At 43.1% G+C, this 23,746-nt stretch overlaps 1 protein-coding gene across 1 annotated transcript in view; it reads right to left on the minus strand.

Moving 5' to 3' along the window:
• The window catches only part of cpxm2 (carboxypeptidase X (M14 family), member 2), a 31,802-nt gene extending 8,716 nt beyond the window's left edge, over nt 1-23,086 (minus strand). Inside the window, exons 1-7 of the mRNA XM_047609895.1 lie at nt 22,190-23,086; nt 18,510-18,611; nt 14,623-14,732; nt 10,826-10,965; nt 3,750-3,834; nt 1,782-1,932; nt 1,343-1,431 (exon numbers count right to left, since the gene is read on the minus strand). Coding sequence (XP_047465851.1) covers nt 1,343-1,431; nt 1,782-1,932; nt 3,750-3,834; nt 10,826-10,965; nt 14,623-14,732; nt 18,510-18,611; nt 22,190-22,463 — 951 coding nt within the window. The 5' untranslated portion in view covers nt 22,464-23,086. The remainder of the gene's footprint in view (nt 1-1,342; nt 1,432-1,781; nt 1,933-3,749; nt 3,835-10,825; nt 10,966-14,622; nt 14,733-18,509; nt 18,612-22,189) is intronic.
• Between the last annotated feature and the right edge of the window lie 660 nt (nt 23,087-23,746).

Here is a 23,746-nt window from a genome sequence, read left to right on the forward strand (position 1 = left end):
CCTTGCTTATTATCACCCTAGTCAAAGAGCCTTATTATCTCTACAGGCTCATAGAGGAGCTGATTAAAATAGTAACAATTATCATTTAGCGGTGACACACTGGAAGACGTTGCGAGCGGGGAAAAGACCAACCAGCTGCTGAGCAAAGCGAGTGCAGAACAAATATCGTATGTACTCGTGTGTGTGTGTGTGTGTTTACTCGCGCTTTCAGCTGCCACAATAGTCATTAAGCAGCCGGGTGAGATGGATGGGCTTTTAATTAAGTCTGCGGTGGATCTTGACTTTTTTTTCCCCGAGCAAATCATTAAACAAATGTCTGGTTTTGTTGATAAAACAAAAGGATTTAAAGCAGAAATCTCAGAGCGCGGCTCAATAAAGCTCGGCGTTCTCGTGCCTGTTCATCAGAATCGGCGCAGGAAACTATTCTTTCTTATAGAAAGATGCCAAACAAAGCTTCTTGGACAAGCTATTCCACAGTAACATCCATTTTTTTTTTTTTTTATATCTTAAACAATTTGGAAACTGTTCCTGCTTTTTCCTTCTTGAACTGTTTGAACCGGTGTTCCCCAGGCTCCTACAATGCATTCACTCGGTCCTTTTTGTCCTCCTCTCATGGGGCATGTACTTCATTTGGAGGAGCCTCAATGGGCTATTTCTGCTTTAGAGCTTGGGTGTTTAAACCCGCCGCAGGTCAGGCAAAGATACGGTACCCTGGTACCTGCACGGGGAAGCAAAATGTCAAAGGTAAAAGGAAAAAAAAAAAAAGCTTTAGAAAGGGAGTTTTAAAAATAGGCTTCTTTGTGGAGGCCTGTTGAGGCTGGACACCCCATGGGACTCGTATTGTCCACAAAGGTAAAGAACGTAAGAAAGAAAGAAAGGACAACACTCAGTTAAATTCACTTTGATATTTCTCCTGTAGCGTTTCAGGCTGTTACACCACAAGAAAAGAAAAGAAAAAGTGTCACAATGAGCCATACATTTGGGGCATTAAGTGGGAGACGTCTCGTTGTAGTAGCGCCCAAGCAGCAGTTCGGGACACCTGTAGTCGAGCGTTTTGCGCAGGGAGCCGTTACATTACAGAAGATCTGCAGCACTTGTGCGGACACGGTCTCGCACTGACAAATACAGCTGTCCCGCTACTCAGTACAAATCCCCGGCTTCTGTTCATGACAACTATATGAATAAGTAATGGCACAGCCCAGGCGACGCCTCATGCATTTTCATGCGCCCGCCAGTGCTCGCTTCGTTCGGCTGCACACTTTGTTCTCGCAGAAGGACACAACTCGACTCGCACAAAATGTTTTTTTCAGCGGCGAACGAGAAAGGAGTCGCTCTCACTCACCTGCCTCATTTCTTTGTAGCTGTGGTGTTTGAAGTCCAGGTCGTCGGTTGTTATGACTTCATTGCGTCTGTGGTAATAATTGTTCGGATCTGGAACCACATGACGTAAAGTTACTGATGTGCAGAGATTTAAAAAAAAAAAAGGGAATTATCAGACATGCCAGGTGTTTCCGGGGTGATAAATTCTGACCAGCTGCTCTATTTCCTCCGGTTCAGATTCAGTTCTGCTGAAAACACAGATATTGTCTTTGCACGGCAACAGGCCGTGCGGGAAGTTTGGGGAGTTTTGTGCCGAGGCTTTGAAGATACCTCCTTATCTCGCTCAGCAGAAACAAAGCAACGTTTTATTTGCTAATCGCGCTCCTATCAAGCCGTCTTTCGAGCGTCCCAGACTGTGCAGGTCTGTTTGAATTATTCATGTGTCCATACAAACCCGTCACCTGGCATAGGGCAGCCCAGGATCTCCACCCTCATGCAGATGCTGCCGACGTTGAACCAGGAGCGCGGGTTGACCCGGATGTACCTGGCGACCACGGGGGCCGGGAACACGTTCCGGACCGGGAGCTCTTTTTCCCTGTTTCCACTGAAGATCTACTGAGGCAAACACATTCATCCGGATGGTGAATAAACAGCAGAGACAAGTCACTCAAACAGCAGACTTTCTGCACAGATAAACAGATCCACTGCAGGGGCACAATATTAATGATAAAGAAGGCGTTTAGATACGGTTTTAAGCACAATCCTTCACCAAGTTTTCAAGCTAATTCATTTGAGGAATTACTCGATTAGCGTTTTAACCACTTAATTCAGTGTCAATTTATACAAAAACAACTGTAGATCAAATTCTAACCCTAAATTGCTCATTTTACATCCTGACATTTAATATTAGTTATTATTATTTTTACAGATTTTCTGTCCTTTGTTATTAAGACACATTCTCCTACTCTGGACCTTTCTGCATGCTTAGATGATGCCTTCACAAAAATTCGGAAACTCTATATTCCAACTCTGAAATGTCAGGCTTCTGATATCATAGCGTTGACATTACAGGTTAACTTGGAGGAGAGAAATAAGCTTGGTGTATTGTCACCGTTTGCTGAACATTAAATTATGTGAAGCAGCTATTTTTTTTTTTATTTCGGAAGCAGTAATTTCTGATTTGCCAATTTAGAATCACCAATGAACCTAACGAGCACGTCTTTGGACAGGGGGAGGAAGTCAGCGTACATGCAAACTCCACACAGGCTTCAAACTGGATTCAAATCCAGAGCCTTACAACCTTACTTTGACCCAGTCCTCCACCTTAGTCATCTCTGTCTGCAGCCATTTTCTGTTTTAAAAATGATCCCAACCGTCGCCGTAGTCATCTCCCAAAGTCCAAAGTGCACTGCTTCAAATACTTCATAAAAGGAACTTTCCCATGCATCAAGTGTCCTCAAGTGACCTTTCATTCAACAGCTGGTAGCTGAACGCGGCCTTGAATGCTCACTCCTTTCAACAGATTTTTCTTCACATGTTGAGGAGCGTCTGAAAAACCCTTTTATAACTACAGAAATAGCAGTCAAGAAGCTCAAGAAGCTTTTGAAAATATGGACTCGATAATATTTAAATATTTATATATGATGGATTTCCGTGGTTTGGTCTCCTGATCCAAGCACACATCCATGCACCTGTACAATATCATTAAACCTCCGATACCACCGGGAGTTTATTGTAAATTTTAACACCCCCGGTTGGAGTTCATTCTGTGCACCTTTTGGCATTTTGAAAGACCAACGGAGGAGTTTGGCATTTGGCACAAAAGGTGCACGAGTGGGCGAGAGGGAAGCTTGTAGCCGAGGCTAAATTACTGTCTGGGTATTATCTCCCGCATCGATGACGTCTCCGGGCCGGGGGAGTGTACGGTTACACCGAAATTTCATTAGCGGGGGACATGAGAGAGGGACGGGGATATGGTTATCCTCAAAAAATATCAGGTTTTATACGTTCATGAGAGATATTAATAATTATCCCCTTTTTCAAACCAAACATGTCAGTGATCAGTTTGCTGTCATGCTGTAGCACTTGATTACTCTCGATTCAATTACATCAAGTGCACAGAAAAAGACGATGAGGTTCCCATCTGCTTGAGGATCATCAGTGTTTACTATTGCCTCTCAGCTCATTAAGTTTGGAAATAACCAGACATCTAAATCTCCCTCTGTAATTGCTCTCAAGCGGGAATTCATTTCTGGTTCCAGTCAACCGGAGACGAGCACAAAACAAGGCTCCTGCTGTAGCTGGTGAAAAGAGAGAAAGAATAATAACGCTCAAGCTCAAAAGCTTTACGGCTAGAGGGTAATAATTGCCCTTCCTCGTAAGATGTGTGCCAGCGGATCCTGGTCCTAAATGTCACGACTGTTACTCACCATGTCCTCGGAGCCGTTCTTCAGCGTCACCCAGGTGTGGCTGTCGTTGCTAAACATGACCTTGTATGAAGTCACCCAATCGCTCCTGCGTGAGGGGGGGGTGAGAGGAAAGAGGTATGTCACGTCAGGCTGAATTCAAGGCGAACGGAGCAGCGAGGTGACTGTGAACCCCGGGCGAAATCTTTGAGGTTAAAATCCCATTTATAAGCAGCGCAGCCGGAGAGGAGGTCAAAGAATTTAATATTAGAAGTGTCACTCTTGTTTTTTATTGCTTTTAGTTGCGAAACGCGAGCTGGAGTGAATCTTCTAGAGCTTCTAGTGCTGCGGTATTGATTTGAATCACTAGACATCTGCTCCGTAACCATGCTTTCAGTCACCGGTGGGACAAAATTGACACGTGTCACGCGCCTCGCCTCCAAAGTCGCCGGCCTTCCCACGCCCTGCCTCGCAGAAACCGAGCAATAGATCCGTAAGACGATTTGCAGTCGCACAAATTACGTCGAGCTCGCGTGGGAAAGAGCTTCGTATGTGCCGCCATGGCCACCGCAAACAGCAGACGCCTACGTCTGTCTACGTCCACCACGTTCAATAACTAATGTCGCAAGTTGTTGAGCACTTTCTTGTCCTGTCTAGGGATGAGTTCCTATACTGATGCACACAGTAGTAACCGGACTGAAAAGCAAGACAGATTTCGGTGCTTTATTTCGGCGTATTTCACCTCAAAAGATGCAATAATTACTCAAAGGAGATATTGTGCGGGGGAAGTAACACCTCACATTTGATTAAACATCTGACAACACATTTTTTTAAAAGCTTAGAAATGCAGCATCTTTGAGCCTGCAACACCACACGCCACTGTTTGTACTTGGACTGTGTGTTGTGAATTTTATTTTATATTAAATTAATATTCTGTTCAACTTGCACGTCACAGAAACGCCTTAAAAAATAAAAAGTTTTTAAGTTTTCCATTCTTTAAGCAGCGGCACCGTTTCAAAAGTATCGGCTTTGGCGCCGGTATTGGATAAAACTTTAACGATACTCATCACTAGTCCCGTCCAATTTTCTGTTGTGTTGAGCAGTCAAGTGGAAACAAATGTCCCTTCTGGGACAAATAAAGTTGTGTTTCCACAGGAACGTTTATTGAAGGAACTGGGAACTTTTGGAGGCACTCAGTATGTGTTGTCACTGCAGGGACAGGGATCTAAATTAAGTTGTGTCCTGCTCATGGACCAAGCACTTTTCAGTTACTTTCCATGAACTCTGGGGGTAGACAGGGACTTTGTGCCTCAAATTTCTGCCCATTTGTAATTGTTTATATCTCGGAAGCCGAACCTCTGGGCTGGCACACAGAGAAATGCAACACAAATTCAATATAAACCTGTTTGAGGCTCTAGTACGACAAAATCCCGGACAGTTTGACACCATTTTACTTCTCAAAAAGAGCATATGTCCAGGTAAAAAAAAAGAACGCCTGGTCATCCTACGCTACGGTGAGAAGGTGGTTAGAAGCGGTGCAGCCCGGGAAGGAGTAGAGACGGTGGACCACAGAGATGGAAGGCTGCCTCTTTTTGATTGTTTGTTACTGTATTTCTTGTCTGGCTCGTACTGACTTCTCTTTTCTGTGGAAAAGAGGCAGCAGTTGTTTTTCCTGTCTGATGTTCATGTGGTTTATTTTCCCCCAAAGTGGCGGCGCTTTTAGTTTGCTTGTGGTCGTTAGTTCTGGTTTGTTTTGTTTAGCTTGCGACCGGCGTTTTCAGTTAGGGTTTCCATCAGTGTTGTGTTTTGAATAGAGGATTTTTATTTCTTTACACACGGTCATCAGTCTCTGTGTCGTTTTCCTTTTCCCAGAAAATATCCTCTTTCGTTTTAGTCCCCTCATCCCCCTGGTTAAGTCATCGGGAGGTAACACATGCTTCACTAGGAAGTCCAAATGGTTGGTTGCCTAAACGATGACGTGGTTAATCTGGATGCGCGAGTGCATTTCTGGGTCCAACTCTGCAAAAGCTCATGAACGTCAGGTTCTTAGTTATACTTAGCCTTTTGGTTGCTTTTGCTACTACTGCTTGTATATTTCCCAGAAGTGACTGACCTCATTTGTCCTGTTGTTGTTGCAGTTTTGCAATTTATGACTGTCGGCCTCTTTATATAATCGTTGCGTAGGCTTTTTCATTATCGCCACACACGCAGTCATTCTTTTTCATTTTTTTTTAACTAATCAGCACTGGTTTTAATTTGGGCTGACATGCAGACAATTTAAAAACTGAATGTTTTTGGCAATTTATAGGAAAAAATCACACCTCTCTCACGACTGCATGGTAAAAATTAAACTAACAAAGACAGGTCTTGATTGAAGTCTAGATTCAGACTCCAGATTAAAAATAAATAAACCTAGGGTTCCCTTTACAGCTCACTCAATTAATACATTACATCTAATCACATTTAGTTTATTACAGTATTTTTATGGGACCTCTGTGTTGTAACTCCGGCTTGTTGCCTGGCAACCTCACCGTGGTGATCAGTCTTATTAAACTCTTGGCAAGTTAGCAAAAAAAAAGCAAAACAACAACAATTCACACTAAAATAAACAAATGAGAACATTTATTGCGTTCTGGTTCAGTAATTAAGTTTCGTAAAGAGACGATGAGGTCATGTGGATTTCATTATAAACAGGTTAAAGCTGCGACGTTTTGCCTCCCTCTTTGCACACACCAGACTGAAATCGCTTGTGTTCATCCAAAAAAACTGGCAGACTTTGCATTTGTGTGACTGTAATATAAATAACAAAAGTTGGAGGACCATACAAGGATCAATTTCCAACATGATGACTAGGCTATACTGCCCAGGGGCCACGGCAGAGAGACTCTCGGGGGATCTATTGGGAAAAAGTTTACTTTTCAATTGCAACATCAACTTAAGAGGGTCTCTGTGTTCTGAAAATTATGCTCAGTTTTTAATTTATTTACTAGTTTTCCAGGCATCTGTTAGGTTTCCATTAATCTCAGACAGAATAACAGTCATACGGCAGCCAGAACCATTAACCGCACACTGCTGCTGCCACTTTGACGATATCCTCCGTGAAACAATTTTTGACTTTCAGTGTGAATGAACCAAATGTGAAAAACAATCCACATAGACGCACATTTGACAAACTCTGGCTTGGACTGAAATAAGCTAAAAATCAATATGGCAACGGTAACGCAACTTTTAGGAGAAATAAAACGTATAGAATGGACGTTTATGAGCCAGAGCCTGCAAACAGGCTTGTTTCCTTAGGATGAACAAAGAGAGGTGAAGCATCAATCAGAGCGATGCTTTGTATGCGCGCCTATAAAAAGAATTCACAGATGACTTAATGTACCATCATGCCAGACAGAGCTCCGCTCAATGCGCCGTATGTAGGCTGGCGGTCGGATAAAGACATCAGTGCCGAGCGAGTCCAGCCTGGTAAGAATTCCCAGTTCTGCTAATTAAAGCTCTGTTATAGACAGAAGGCCCCTGCGCTGACACCGCAGACAGTTACATGCCCTGCAGAGCTAATTGCGGGAGAAATTCTGTCTCTGTCTTTGGATCGCGTTGGACTTGAAGGGAAATTACAAACACAGCCTGATGAAGTGTCTCCCTAGCTACGCAGCAGTTTCTGAAATCCTGCGCCGCGCTTTCCAATTAAGAAGCACAAAGGCCAAAAGTTGTCGGATGTTCTTGCGGAGCAAAAGGTATGGTACGAGTGGGAGGAAGGAAAACGTAATGAACTGTGAAGTGGCTTAAATGCGGAGCTCAAAGTTCCTCTTGTAGAAACGTTCAGTTGGGTAAACGGTAGCACTTTCGAAAAGTTCAAATGTGTTCCTCGTGCTTGTGTTGCTGCTCTTAGACATTTTTAAATAGAAATTTTGATCCATTCAAGAGACAGATTGGTTCCTTTTGGCTTCTTAACACGTATGCTACTAACATATAACTGCATTTGACTAATTCTAAAACTGTTTAGTCTCTCAGTTAGCAGTTGTCTTTTCTTTCTATCAGCCAATCACTTCTTAATTTATAACCACAGATTAATTATTCCTCATTCAAAATTCTTTCTAAAAACCATAACCAACATTTAATTTTGGTTTTAATCCTAAAGTGAGGATGATTTGATTGTATTGTTGCATGAACTCAGTGTTGGCTGAACAAATGAAATTAGGACTCTCTTTTAGGTCAAGGTGGATTTCTTATAGAACCAACTAATGGCAATTTTCTGTACGGTAAAGGCTCATTTAAGGTATTGTGGGACCAAATGCCGTAACCTACGTACGTAGCTTACGCCGGTGCAAGTCACTTGTACTTGTGCGCTCGTCAGTCTGGCTAAAATAACATGAAAGCATGGATCAATCATGCCTTGTATCAAGCTGCTGGTGGTGCTGGTGTAATGGTGTGGTGGGATATTTTCTTGGCACTTTTTGGGCCCCTAAATAAAAGTGTCTCTTGGACGATCAGTTGTGAAGTCGATCATGCAAAATACGATTACACAACCCCTCAAAAGATGTGACAAAATAATTGTCTCCAGCTATGTCAGACTAGGAATAGGTCGTGGTGGCGATCAAAACTCAGATTCACAAATGTTAAGCTTCTCTCATGAAATGACAGTATCCTTTCCCCCCTCAAAAGTCATTATGTAATCCGCCAAATTCACTTCTTCTGATCAGTATGCAGGTGGTCCTGGAGATGATTCCAATTATTAGGATTGTGGGCTTCAAAGTGAGGTATAATTGGGGCCATGTCTGGTGGACATCCCTCATCCGTGACTCTAGTCTAGATGTAATCACTAAAGGGATCCAAAAAGCAAATTGGTTGGAGCCAAAAGCCAAATCTGATGATTCAAAACATCTCTGCACGGCCCTCTTTTATATAAAGTCTATTAATGTGGCATGCTAGATCCTGTGAATAGGGATCTAAGTGTATAAAGGTATAAATGAGGTTGATTTGCAACCCCCAAAAAAGTGGTATTCTTCAGCCATGCATGCTCACATATAAACCTAATCTTATAAAGAGTATATACAGTCACATAGCAAAGGCGACGTGTAGGTGGCTGCTAAATATAGAGTAAGCAGTTCCAAAACAGACCTGGCAGACTTAAATGCGGTTGAGATGAGGCAGTAGGAGGTGACATCAGGCCCTCCTCTTGTATTTGCAATTTAAGCACACACACTGTAAGACGCCACCGAGACGTAACAAGATTTACAGCCGCTGCTCAGTCGGATTGCCGTTAAAAAATGTTCGCAGTTTAAGAAAATAATCTGCGCCCGTCATAACCCACTTCATCTGGGCGCGCCGGAGCTTGCCGTGCTGCGAAATCTATTTTCTCCGGAGTTATTTTTGTAATGTAGTGACCTTTTAAGAGATATGAAAGAATGAGGCTGCACTCCAATCAATCAAATTCATAAATCCTTAATCCCGAAGACTTGCGAAAAGGTCAAACACCAGTGCAGGTTTCAGCGCCGTGCGACCGAGATTGAAAAGCTGGTCGGGCTTACGTCGGCGAAGTCACATTTTCCACACGGCATTAAAAGGAAAATGCGAGACTAACTTAGAGATGTGTCTACTTCCAGTTTTCGTTTGTCATGGTGAAACTGATGCCATGTGTAATTAATTTGTGTGTCCAGAGACTGTGTTTGGGTTCGTGTTTGCCACGTTGATGTCATGACTCAAGCTGGTCTCTCCAGTTTTGGTCAAAACTAACCTTGCGCCAACTTCACAGCAAAGAAATGACTCTTGCTTTTACACACCCATCTGGCATAACATTATGACCTCCTTCCTAATATTGTGTAGGTCTACCTTGTGTCTCCAAAACAGTTGTGAGTCATCAGAGAATGGACATGGGTCTTCTGAGAGTGTCCTGTGGGTTGAACGGAGGGGACTCTATGGTGGATCATCCCCCAGATACTTGATCAGGTCAACACCTTGAGCTGCTCTTAATGTTTTCATGAGTTTTGGGGTGGGGGTGCTGAGTCTGATCTGGTCTGGTCTAGGTGGGTGTTACATTCACATGGATGCCAGGTCCAAACGTTTCCCAGCAGAACTTTTAATAGACACTAGTCGTGCCAGCATCTGGTTGTTAACAAAAACAAGTCGAGCAAGTTTCTTGTCACAGATGTTCCTATTTAACTCTCACCTTCCCTTTACCAGTCCCTTAGAACTGAAGAAGCTACTCGGAAATCCAGTTACCTTTATTATTATATAGGGATGTCCGATATTGACCTTTTGCCGATATCAGATTGCCGATATTGTCCAAATTCTTAATTTACGATTCCGATATCAACCGATATGGTATACCGATATATGCAGGCGTTTTTTTTTGTTTGTTTTTTTCTTGCCTAGACTAATATTAGGTAGCTAGCAACCTGTTAGCCACACTAGCTACACTCTAGTCGTTGTTTTGGCTCCAGGTCTGGTTTGATAAAGTCATCAATCGTGTGCTGGACCCCACAAGCAGCAGTTTTCATTATCGGTGTTAAAACCGATAACGATATGAACAGATATTACAAAAATAGGCTAATATTGGCCAATATTATATTGGACATCCGTATTATTATATTATTATTATTATTATTATTTTATTATACCATGACGTGGATGAGAACCTTCACAGACATACCAATCGAACATTGTATTATCATAAGATGGTCAGTGTTATTGATGTCTCCTGTCAGTGGTTATAATGTTGTGGCTGATCGGTGTACAAGCTAGAGTCTGTGCTTGAAATTAATTTCTGCAATGAGAACCACAAGCACTGTAAAGCAAAAAGTTTGTCGTTGTTTTTTTTGCTTTTGTGGAGGCTTCAATTCTTTATTCTATTATACATATTCTCCTCTCATATTTTACATTGCTTGTTTGGATATTTTCCCATATATATACAGACAAATCGAATTTTATATACCTGCGTAAAACCTGCACTGAATAACTTCTGCACATTTGGGATGACTTTTTATTGAAATGAAAGCTTCTCGCTCAATCCCCACCGTCCACCCGCCAGACAAACCCTCGTCCTCGCTGTGCAACCATCTGCAGCCCCTCCACGCGCTGTCTGTAGGGTTCCTACTCACGACCAGAGGGAGCTCCTGCCTTGTGTGATGACCCCGGTGAACTTTGTCAGCCTCCTGGCATCCACCTCGAACCACTGCAGCGGGTCGTCTCTCCCGGCGCACCAGGCCCCGTCATAGAGGTCATCTTCGTATAGGCCAGCCTGCGGGCCAGAAACAGGCGTGTGGAGCAGAATTTCATCCTAGATGTTGACTCGGCCTATGTTCTGCACACTGACTGCTAAATTATATACATTTATAAAAGCCTTTAATTTAAATGCTGACAGTGGAGATGGTGAAAAAGCATGAAAAAGATTTACATTTGATCATCGGTTAGAATAAACTGGACAAATGTGTCTTGATAGGGCAGCATATTCACTGTAAACTGGATAAAAATAAGTACTCAGAGCTGAGCAAATACAGCAGAGTTGCGTTACAGGAATGTACAGAGAACACATCTGCGATCCAGGACTGTGCGTCTTTCCAAAATTCCAGTATTTCTAAATTTTTGCTCGTGATATCGAGGACACGTTTTGCTCGACAGCTGAAAATGTTGAACTGATTATAACGAATGAAGCCTGAACTCTGCCAGCTGACACTGTTAGCTCAGAGCCGAGTCTGACAGAAGCATCATCCAAACGTTATACTGTACCGCGATGCATGTGCGGAATGCATAATATCACCGGCTCAAAAAGATCTGAGCCAAAGGGGCTGTGCATTTCCATATTCTAACCGCAAAGATAAAGTTAAGGGCGATTCTGCCAAAGAGTCAAAGAAGCCGAGCGCTTGATCCCATTTCCTGTTTGGACGGGCGTGCGCTTAGAAAAGAAAATCTCCAAATGATTCCTTAATTCACATGCAGCTTGGAGAAGCCACGTCCCAGCCAAAAAGACTTAAGTGTTCAGCTACCTTGAAGTTCAACTTCCCCGAGACGATAAAAACGTGCTTTGTTTAAATGATGGATGAGCGTCGCCGCCAACGACAGGATGGCTCTGTTTAATGTTCTGTTTGTCCGTCAGTCAGCCGTGAATCTCTGAAGATTGATGAAGAATGGACGCATTCGCTGAGGAAGTCATTTCTCTTGGTTGCAGGCGCAGATCCAGGTGCAGACATTTCCTGCACAGGAGAAAGGTTGGTGCCTGAAGGCAATGATGAGTTATCTCTTCACTTCCGTTGCAGTGATGGGCAGTTGGATTCTTTTCTGAGAGACGGGTCTTTCGGCTCCCAAACGGCTTTTTATTTAGCGTCACTTATAGCCTAATATTTTAGCCCAGCAGAGCAAATACATATGGTCCTGTAAATATTTGTTTTATCCTGTTATATAGGATGTATGGTGTTGAGTCAGCGATGCCTGTACATTGCTGCAGCAACTGTGAAATCTATCTATCTATCTTATAGATAGATGCTGTTACAATTGTTTTTCTCCACCTAGTGGTGGATGCCGGTATAACTTTCCATTGTGACGTCACAGGAAGTTAAGCTGTTTCTTGGAATGGACTTCACCACAATCCTTAGACATCTGGTTTTGTTCTTTGGTCTTTCATAGGAATGTCTGTATGTACATTCTTAGTTTATACTCATCTTTATTTTTACTTGGATATTTGTTGTACTTTGCAACATATTTGTTAATTTGAACACTGGAAGGCAAATCACGTGTGTGTGCTGTAGCAAGCTAAATGTGACTATGAAATTTATTACATGCTGTTAACGACTTATTAATATAAATGACGACATTTTATTCATTTGATATTCATGTTTTTCCTGTAGTTTCACAACTTCCAACATTATTAAACCCGTGGACAACACTGACGTCTCCAGAGTCGTAATGTGAAGAAGATGTTGGCTCTTGCTGTTAATGCTCTTGCTAAGAGGGAAAGACAGTACAAAGCCCTTTTGTACTCATTGCTTTTATAACAAGTCTAATAACTGTCTCGTTTTCTTATTCTGTTACAAAAACTTACTTTTGTTTAATGTTTCAATAAAACTTTGCAATTAAATCCACGCAAGCAAAAACAGAGCTCAGTATGCAAACGGTATAAATGTCATTGTGCAGGTTTGTGGTGGAACCTGCTCTTGGTATTATTTTCATCTTGCAGTGAAGACACTCTGCTCTGCCACTGCCGACGTCTTTAAATTTCAGCCAGATGCTGCTTCGTTTACGGGCGTCACTCGTGACTACGTGCGTCCGTGTTGCCTTTCTCACCTCTGTCGGCTGTCTTAGTCGGCCACAGCGTCCGTCGCCCTCTCTGCTCTCACATAATGGTATGATCCTCACATGTGATTGGCCACGTCGGAAAAAAAAAACAAAGGTCTGCCCCCGTCCTCACAGGAGCAGAGATGAAGGAGCAAAAGGGAGGAAAAAAAAGTAGTGGGACTCTTCGGCTCTTCTGATTCGCCACCAAGCATCAGCTCTTACAGTTGTTCCTTTTGCGAATGACACATCACTATTCCGTATGACAGGGATACGGTTGTTCGCGTTTTCCTGCCGACATGAATCTCCCAATATAAAGATTTATAGACCCCTTCACAGTTTGTAAACAATGTGACTGTTTTTGAGGGGCGGGGCTTAACTGGAGGCAAAACAACTCGAATACTGTAGCCTGTAAACAGCGGTTAGCATATTTCAGTGGACTGTTTTGACAAGAATGAAATGAATGAATTTTAGAGAATATACTAATACACCCTACAGTGTCACTCAGTAGATGGACGATTTGACCATATGAGGACATAGAGGGGACAAAGTCTGGTCTGTCTTTATCAAGTAAAGCCTCTCCAACAAAGATATCACAAGAAGGAGGGTAAAGTAGTAAATGCATCTTCTGGTTGTACACCCTTGAAACATACAACTAACGTTGTGTTAGCTAGCAGTCAGTGTTAGCATTAACCTGTAACAAGAATCCCTCAAATAATGATTAACTTAATAATGATAACTTCCCCAGCGTCTACACAAAAGAAAAAGCCAAAGTTATCTACAACTGGCAGTGGCTGGTATGTGATTAAACTTCAATTTAGTATTTTAGATTTTTTTGGTTTTGGCCCCCAAAAAATACAGCATTTTCTCGGTTGAAAGCGACAGTGTTGGCTTCAAGCTTCCATCTGTTTTGCCTCCAGCTATCGTCGTGACGTCACAGTGACGTAGGCCGTGAAGGGGTCTATATAAGTCACATTCACTCCAGTGCTGTTGGAATCTAAACAAAACATAGCAGCAACAAACTAAGTTCACTGGACGCAGGCCCGATTCAACAGACGACATCTGCTTTCTGTGTTTCCTCTGATTTGCAGATAATAATCTCCAAATAGACTCTATCTCTGCCTTTCAGTGAGTGTTGCTCACATACAAACAGCAAATCCTTTGTTTCGTTATGTGGTGTGTCCTCTTGCCATCTTGGGTGAATTAAGAGGACTCGCATGTGTTTCATTAATTGTGCTGTTGGATTTGGAGCGGTGCGGGGAAGATGAGTTTTGCCGTGGAAGGTACGCAGGCCAATACCCTCAAAGAACAGGAAATACTTTTCCCAGGTGCCATCCATTTATATTAGGACAAGGGATGTGCCTCTGGCTTGGTGGGAACCCTGTTACTTTCTTTCCTTTGTGACATTTTCAATATTAAAACAGTGTGAAACAACACCAACGTCTTCTAGGAAAAGCCAAAGCGATCCTAAAATTAAAAAGATATTATCTCTCACTCGTGTACTGAGTGAAGAAAAAAAAGAAGCTTCTAAGGTAAAGACGACATAGCCCTGGGGTATCATGCGAGCCCCGACATTTCTGGAAAGCTTGGCCACGCTACGCCAACACTTCACATTCCGATCCCGTCTTACCTGGATGTTGAGGCGACCTCTGTGTGCACCGAGGCCGTAGCGCTTCGTGGACGAAGCGTGGAGCTGGAAATCATCAATCTTCAACGTCTCCAGTCCGATAGGGGGGCATTCTAGGTAACAAGAATGACAAATTGGGCTGTAATGGAAATGTTGTGTATGATGCGTTCCGCTGCTCCGGGAGAAAGAGAAAGAGAGAGGGGGGAACCGCGCATTCGTTAATAGCTTGACTCGACAGTAATGAGCAATTTCTACATTGTACAGTGAAGTGAAATATAGCTAACAGAGACAGATACTTTATTTACCCTGTGGGAAATTCACCGCTGAGAAGATTTAGCGATAGCTGCTCTATAACCCAATATGAAATCCTCGAAATAAAAGCAGATTTCATACGAGCAGCTTTTTTTTTTTTTTTTTTTTTTCAACCCTGCACAACAAAAAACCCATCATGCAAGTCCGCTTTGCAGCCAATCTAATCACTATCGGGAACTTTGTGTAATTTTTTTCGACTTCGGAAGTACATCTTCTCTGTGAGTAAACACAACTGTACGGATTTCACAAACATGTCGAGCCCCAGCGTGATTAATGAACACAACAAATGCTTCCTCTTCCTAATTTTGCAACTTCTTATCTCAGGCATCTAACCTCGCCCCGGAGACATGATTAAACTTTTGTAATGACTGCAGCAATATCATTAACCCAAGAAGAGGAAATTAATTAATTATGGACAGACTACGGACCTGTTGAGCGAGTTTCTTTTAAAATATATATAGAACAAGAGCACAAGAAGACCTTTCAGTGTCAAGAAAGTTTTGATACATTTGCAAATGTTCCAAAAGGTCCATTCTTATAATCACGATAATCTGCTTTACCAAATTACAGCTGGTCGACTTGATGCTCAGCCAGGTGCGTACTTTGGACTGCTAGGTCCTATCCACATCAGATTATATTACAGGTCAAAATCAGTTATCTGCTGATTGATTTCCAGCTGATTTACCATAGAATTAATTTTCCATACATACTGACAAAAGGTCAAAATCAAGGCCTGATGCATCTTGATGTAGTTTCTAGTCTGGGCTGGTTAATACCGGACCCTATATTTCCCACCGTGCACCATGAAGGCTATTCTCCAAAGACGCAGCTGAGGCCGAGTGGCTCTTTTGAGTAATAGAGTGAGTGCAAGAAACTCGAAAATTCCTCCTCGAGCTGCGGACGGCTGAAGTGGTGACAGGCACAGCTGTATTATTCCTGGGACGTGTGACTGAACTGCGTGAACCCGATTTCCTGGTGTAAGCGTATCGCACGTCTCCATATTTAATCACGCACATACAGTAGCTGATGTTAAAAACAGTTAATGAGAGACAATTGTTTTTTTTTTTAACACAAATTCCGCAGAAGATCGTTTTGCAAGTAAACCTGCGGCCCGAGTAGATGGACGTGTCTAATGGCTGGTAACATATTTACTGGCAGCAGGCCTACAGATGATGGCAATTAGCTGGGAACGATCAGCTTGTAATTAAGTTCCTCAGTATATCAATTATCCTTTAACGCCCACTGACGGTGCATTGACAGGCAAACAGCTGCATTCGTACGTTTTATTTGGGGAAAAACACACAAAACGCAGTCTTCAAAAAGAGAAAGCTGCACGTTAGTAAAAACGGTTTTGTTTGATGCCGGAGAGAGATTGCGGTTCATTTGAACCGACGCCTGCATTTAAGTGATTGCAGAAACTGAACTGGTGTTTCGCTAAATAGAGCTATTTGTGTGAGGTTGGCTTATCTTTTTTACACTACAATGGATATCTTCCAGTGAGGGGCCAAGTGGGCAAATCAAACTTGACGTGTGAAATCTCCGCTGCCCAGCGGCTCACATCAAGCTGTTTGCCGACTTCCCTGGACCACAGCGATGGAATTTCAGAGCAAGAATTTCCGATTGGGCACCGGCCTGTTTGTACATGCGGCGTATGCTGCACATGTCGCTGTCACGCAGCCAGAACCGCCCTCACAAATGAAGACCCATAAATATGACGAGGCACAAAAGAAAACCATAGATTTAACTTAAAGAATGAAGTGGATCTCGGCTTTTAAGAGCTCTGCGGTGCAATATTTGATCCGTGAGGGAAGCTGGCTTTGCACGCCTGATGGTGTGTAATGCCACAAGGTGTATGGAGAAACCGCAAACAAAGATGATCAGCATCCAAAACCCGCACGTGCATCAGACAATTTATGTTTGCAGGATAAAGCAAACATAGCTTGAGGCCAAATTAATTCCTGCTGTACAGCTGAAGACAAATAGTGAAGTGTATAAAGAAACTCTATACAGTAATAAAACACCAGCTCCTGTGCTAGGCATTCCCACATTTAAAATCCTCTTGTACTTTAATTCCTTAGGGTTTTCTCAATGCAGAAACAGCACGACAAAGGAGAGAGATCAAGGTTAGCAACACAAAAGAGTAGATGGTTGCCTTCCATGCAGCGTAGCCCTAAATCTTTATCACCATCTGCACGCAATCCTTCACGGAAGGACCCACACAGGAACACAGCATCTGGCTTTAACTATAGTGTGTAATAGAAATAAAAAATGCAGACAGTCGAGTCCTCATTCGTTGCTGCCTCGGCCACTTGCCATGTCACTGCGGAGGCCCTGAAAAAACGATTCAGAGTTCAGACAGGCTGCGCGAGTCACAGCTAAAACATCTGCCGGCGCAATATTGAAATGTTCTGGGACGTATGACTTTTTCACATCGCGCGAAATGTTTGCCCAAAAGAGGAATCATTCGCAATGTCACGTGCTCTACCTTAAATCATCGTCGCATGTCGTGACACAGCTGTGCCTGAAAAAAAGCTAAATAAATAAATAAAAATCAATAGCCTTTTATCAAAACCAGCCTCGACAGCTTCGCAGAGCACATGTGGCGAACTGTGATATCAGAGCGGAAACATCTTGTTTCAGCAGCTTTCTGCTACATCTGATAGGAATAACGAATGACCTGTTGACATCTGCTGCATGAAAATCCATGCTGGGGCTTAGGTCTCCCATTTGTGACCCAATAACTGAGATTTATTTAAATTTTTTATTTTTTTTTTTTAAAGTTGGAAAACAGCGTGCTGAGTGTCAACCGTGAAAACATGGTTTTGGAAGTCTGAAAGGCACCTTGTCAGCGTGATCCGCGCTAACCCACGTCAACATTAACTTCCCCGACTTTCCAAGCGTGCAAGAACATCCAACTTTCTGCTCCTGTTTTTCCCCCCGGCGCCAAAAAAAAAAAAATAAAAAATGCTAGCCTTTCTGTCTGTTCTGGTTGGTCCCTCAAAAATAAACTCACAAACCCATAGCTGCCCACCAACCAAAGCCACTCTCAATCTGGCAGCGTTATTAAAGATTGAAACGTCTCGCCCCGTGTAAATAATAAGTCTTGCGAGGGAAATATCAGTAGTTTGCGGAAAGTCTGAGATCGAAACACTTTGCAGTGAATCACGCTTACAGTCTAGCGGTTTGAGTCCATCAATCACAGAGAGGCTACTGGGGCACGCTGGCTGCAGTTCAGCAAATCCTGCATATTGTGATCCATGGAAACCAAACACAATGCTTCATAAGGCAGCGAAGAGGACATCAGCGCCTCTGTGCCTCTTCACTCTTTCTTGCAGCATCCTCGCACGCTTGCCAGGCCTTTCCTCTCGGGGAAGATCTGCTTTCTGAAAACTCTTCACCCTCTTCCAAAAAATATTTGTCATGTCTGAGAGCGTTTGTGTCTTTTTTCCCACCGTGGCTGGATTGACACCCTCCTCCCCACCCTCCTGCACAGGATGATTTTTTATGAGATTTCAAAACGGGGGTCACAGTTTTTTATTATTATTATTATTATTATTTTATATTTTTTTCCCACTCACCCTCTTTCGTCGGGTTGTATTGCCTGTCTCCCTCTGAGATGCTGTTCGGGGTTTTCAGGGGGCTCTTCTTGTTCTTCTCCGCCTTTTTGTTCGCCGTTTTCGCTGCAGAAAAGACAACGACTATCAAAACCAGGAGAATGAAATCGTAAATATAAAATTCTAAGTTTGCAGCATAGAGAGGGTTAGCAATACCGCTGACAGGAGATAAAAGGAAGCTTTCGTGGGCTTTAGTCCTACACATATGGATGGTTTCAAGAGTGGGGACCGGACCAAAGGGAGCGTTTCTGGGCACGGAATTTGAAAATGTTTAACTCTTGTCTCGCTTTCGTTGAGAAAAGCTCAGCGAGTTCAAGCTCTCTTCGACGATTGCATGGGAAAACCGCCTCGGGGTTCGAATCAATCGGGAAATGTTCTGCAGGCAGGAGGCAGAATGCCGAAGATGGAAGTGCAGCACGTGTTTTTATTTGGCTGCGATTCAGGTCGGGACAGGCCCCACATGACATCTGAGAGTCTTTATCCTCGTCTCGTTCTGGGGACAGGTTCAGGCTCTGAGGTGTGTGTGTGTGTGCGTGGTTCAGCGTGACAGATTTAGAAACACATATTGTCGCTGTCTGTGCTGTGAGGTTGATCAAAGCACAGACGTGACAATGCACTGAGCTTCTACTTGAAAGCAAACTATTTTAAGCAGCTAAGCAACATGTCCAACATTTGTTGATTTGACGAATGTGGTTTAATATTACAGCTTACAGAAGTCTGGCCATAATTGGTGTTTCAATAAAAAAGTTGGACAATAATTGGCCATGATTCAGTGAGCATTATATGATTCTATGCTGAATGCAGCATAATGAACAGCACTGAACAGCAAAAGGAGGTGGTTATGTAGCTGATAGCTTGGAGGTGTCCAAACTGTCGTAGTGATGTTCGATACCACAAATTTCCTTTACGATCCGATACCGAGTAAAATCCAGGCTGGTATCGGAGATACTGATCCGATATTGAATCTTTGTGTAAATACACCCTAATGTGTCTAGTAAACCTAAAAAAGTAGCTTATTTCAAATCATATTCATAAAGAATAAAAGACATCAGAGTTATTTATTTTGAACTGGGAAGTATATTGAGGTTGTGGCCTCGTTTACTATGTAGCAGAGCTAATACAACAACAGAAAAATCAAACACAATCACACAAAAAATATGAAAATGCTGTTTCAAACACTGATAAAAGAAAAAGTGAAATAATAAGACTGTTAAAATAAATTACTGTTCAACTGAATGAAAACTTGCATCCTAATTCTGACCCTCCTCATCATGTGGTTTAATCTGAGCTGTCTCACAAGGTTTGTGTTGCCAAAACTCAATAATTTAGTTGCTTTCCACTTTGTTCCTACGTTACTTCAAATGACTGAAGTATCTAAAGTATCGATATTTTGATTTAAGAATCATTTCAGAGCATTAAGCCTTGGTATCGTAAGCATCAATATTTCAGCGTCAATCTCGCATCACTAGCTCGCAGCTCTTCATCTAACAGCTCACTGTGGCTGCTGCTTCTTGTTCCATTCTCAGAAGTGGCCATTGTCCTTTGTAGACTCATTTTTGAGCTATAAGTAAAGGCTAAGCTAACTGACTAACTAGCCGTCTCGTGTAAACACATAATAATAAAAGTCCATACATGGTGTACCAGTAGAACAATTTCACTGGAAATCTGTAGAATTGGAAATGCTTAGTTTGCTGCGACATTCAAACCAACATTGTATTGTGGCTATTTTGCACTTATATCCAGATATCTGTTCATAGAGATTAAATAAGCAATTTCTTTGGAATGTAACCACAGAGATCTAGACACATGGCAATGTCTGCTCATTCAGTGAGATTGGCTTAACAATCATTCAGCTGAATGAAAATCTTCAACAGTGCAACTCTAAAGCTGAATTGTCTTTGGCTTCTTCAGAGCAGTGGTATGCACACAAGTCTGGGCTGAAGAAAGCATCTATCTATCTATCTATCTATCTATCTATCTATCTATCTATCTATCTATCTATCTATCTATCTATCTATCTATCTATCTATCTATCTATCTATCTATCTATCTACTGCTCAGGGATGGTAGTGTACAATCAGATTTTTATTTTCCTGGAAATATGCTTTCGCCTGGAGGTCAACGAAAGCATGGAACGCGAATCATAAGGGGTGGGCTGAAAAGTTCAAAACAAGAAGCAGAAAGGCACTAAAATACTCCACAGCCTGTTTCATATTACATCTAGCCACCTGAACCACTGTTAATTTGAAAAGTATGATACATGGTGAAGTACACCATTAACCCTTTATGGGACAAGGAGCCATATATGTTTTTTAAATGATGTCCCTGTGCCTCTTGGTGAGGTTTAGAAACATGTGGTTTTCATTCAGCCAATCAGAAAAGATCAAGGAAACATTCTCAGCTCAAATGTGGTCTTCAAGCCTATTTTCGTTACTGCATTTGATTACTTTTCACGAGTAAGAAATCATATATGGCAAAATCATCAATCTTGATTTTTCTCCATGAAAATTTTAAAAAATGAGAAATTTCACAAAAATGAAAGTCTTCTTACGCCCCACAATGACACTCTGAGATTGAAATTTAGAATTTAATTTCCACGTATTTCAATGAGTGCCCTATAAAGGGTTAAATAGGCTCCATTACTTCTATCAGGCCGGTTAGTAATGCTTAGGAAGCTCTAAATAATCTTTAATAATCCTTGTTTAACTACGATAATAAAAAGTCTGTTTCACTGTTATTATCTTCTTGGTCCCGACCCACCTGCAGGAGGTTTCCCTGCTGAGACACGTAAAGCCAGATGCCTGAAACATGAGGTCACTATCCACACAGCTGCTCTGCATTATCTGCCACCAACAGAAATCCTCACGCCCACACGCCGCCGTCCTCCAATCGCCTGGCCACGTCTCAAACATACCTACTAACTCGTTACGAGCCGAGGCTCCCGTGGAGGTGCAACACGCACTGCAAGTGGGATCTCACATGTGCTCTGTCTTGGTGCGGTCCTGACATCTGCTGCGCATGAATCCACGAGTCCTGCTGCTGCTGCTGCTGCTGCACAGAAGCTGCACAGAAACGTGGCTTTGACCTATGCATACCATAGGCTGATAAAGAGGACACCTCAGGAGCTCATTGTTGCTCTGTCTGGTTTGTTATTTTCTCTGCACGTAGAACACTATGCAAATTCAAATCAGCTGCTCGTGTGGAGTCAAAGAGCACATTTCAGTTTGGTGCCTCGTGTTTTCCATTTTCACTCATCCAACAGCAGCAGAATGAAAGGCGTGATGACAGAAATGGTGGCCACAAAACCCACAAAACCCCATCTTTTCAGACTAATTATCAAATTCCAGCGTATATTCCTACTTTGCATCTGTTACTGAGACCTTAATGCAAACGTTGGCCTTGAAATCTCATGTCAAGCCACTCACTGTCATCTAGTGGCAATGCTGACTCATAAGTTTGCTTCAAAGTTTCTGCTGAACTAAAATTTTTCTGAGCTGATGTTGCAACCACACAAAAAATCTCCATTTTTGATTGGTGCAATGACAAAGTTCTCAAGTGGAGGATTTTCTTGTGTAAGTTTTACTGCAGTAAATCACAAAACATCTTTCTCGAGGTGTCCCTCCGAGGGGTGGAAGTGCATTTACCTGATTTGGGATCCGCTGTAGTTTTATCTGTCTTCCTGCTGCTCTCTGCTTTTCCCTTTGGCAACTTCTTGACAGGGTTTTGCGCGTGCCCATCTGGCATCGGGGTCATGGGCTTCTCCAGCACTTGGACCTTGTTGTACTGTTCTCTCGTGAGCAGCTCCTGCATGTAGTAATCCTCATCCTCTCCAACGAAGCCGTGGCCGAGGTCCGCGAACCCCGCGAGGAGTCCCAGCACGGCCAGGGGGGTTATGAGGCTGAGGTGTTGTCTCGTCATGACCCCGGGGGTTGGTGGGCGGGGGGGCGGGGGGGGGGGGGCGATTATCTCCAGCTGAGAGTTCCGATGCCGTCTCCAGAGGAGCCTCCTGCTGCTGCTGCCGGACTGCGTCCCATCAACTGCTCGCCTTCCCTCTCCCTCCCCACTCCGGCAGGAACAGTTCACAAAGTTCTCCGAGCGCTCCAAGTCACTGACGAGAGCAGCGGAGCCAGAGGGTCCATGGACGCCTCAGCCTGGGAAAAATGCAATGAGGGAGGGAGAGACACTGTGGGCAGGAGATGAGGGAGCAGAGAGGGAAGAGGCAGGGAGACACGCAGCACAGTTCTCGTCTTTAGATGCTGGCAGGTGACTCAAAAAAAAAGAAACCTTGTTATGGGAGATTTAAACCAGACCAGATGACACACTGCGGAGTCATTTACTGGAAGTGAAATAGGGGCAGAAACATATATATTGACACATCTGCTCTCATCTTCGCCGGCTCCAACTGGCTGTAACATGGGGCTGATTTAACCAGAGGACAGTTTCTTCTTTCCTGTGAGGGGGAAAAAAATAAAAAAAATACACTTAAACACCGGCTAGCATTTATGTGGCTTCAAAGGAGAGGCAGAGGCAAGTGTCTCGATCCGCGTAGGCGTTTAAAGTTCAAAGCGGCACAAAATGCGCACTTCCAAACAAACAGTAGCCGTAATCTGCCCTTTTCAGTTTGAGCAGTAGGTCTCGCTAAGTGCCCATCCGTTGGGTAAAAGTCTACTTAGTGAGTTTAATATCCATTTACGGACAGAGATAATTAACTTGTTGCACCTCCTCACCCGCGCGAGCCTCGTACGCCGGGGCCGTCCTCGCTTTAGCCAAGACGTTTGTGCGGTAATTTACACATTAACAAGCGTCTGGATTTTAACCAAACAAAGTCTCAGTGGAGCATCCAGGCATGTTCCAACACAGTGATGGAGCGCTGCCCTGTGTGTCACTGCTCATCACATCAGCACTGTCTGTTCCTCATGAAGCTTTTCCTCTCCCTTTTTTCTCTCCCTCCCTTTCATGCAGGCATGTCTACAGCAGCCGATGGAGCCTCACTTACACACACACACACACAAAAAAGAGGCAAAAACAAAGCCCGAAGCGAGAGTCAAGCTGGCTCTTTCGTGATTAAAACCGTATCTTTGCAGTTTTTAAAGGGAATCGGAAGGAAAAATTCATCACGAGACTCCCAGCGTGTTGTCTCTGGTATTTAAGGAGCAGCAGTTATTGCTAAGCAAAGAAATGTCTAGCCTTTGGCTTGAAAA

The sequence above is a fragment of the Mugil cephalus genome, chromosome 16, assembly GCF_022458985.1.
Source record: "Mugil cephalus isolate CIBA_MC_2020 chromosome 16, CIBA_Mcephalus_1.1, whole genome shotgun sequence".
In the NCBI taxonomy this organism is placed as follows: Eukaryota; Metazoa; Chordata; class Actinopteri; order Mugiliformes; family Mugilidae; genus Mugil; species Mugil cephalus.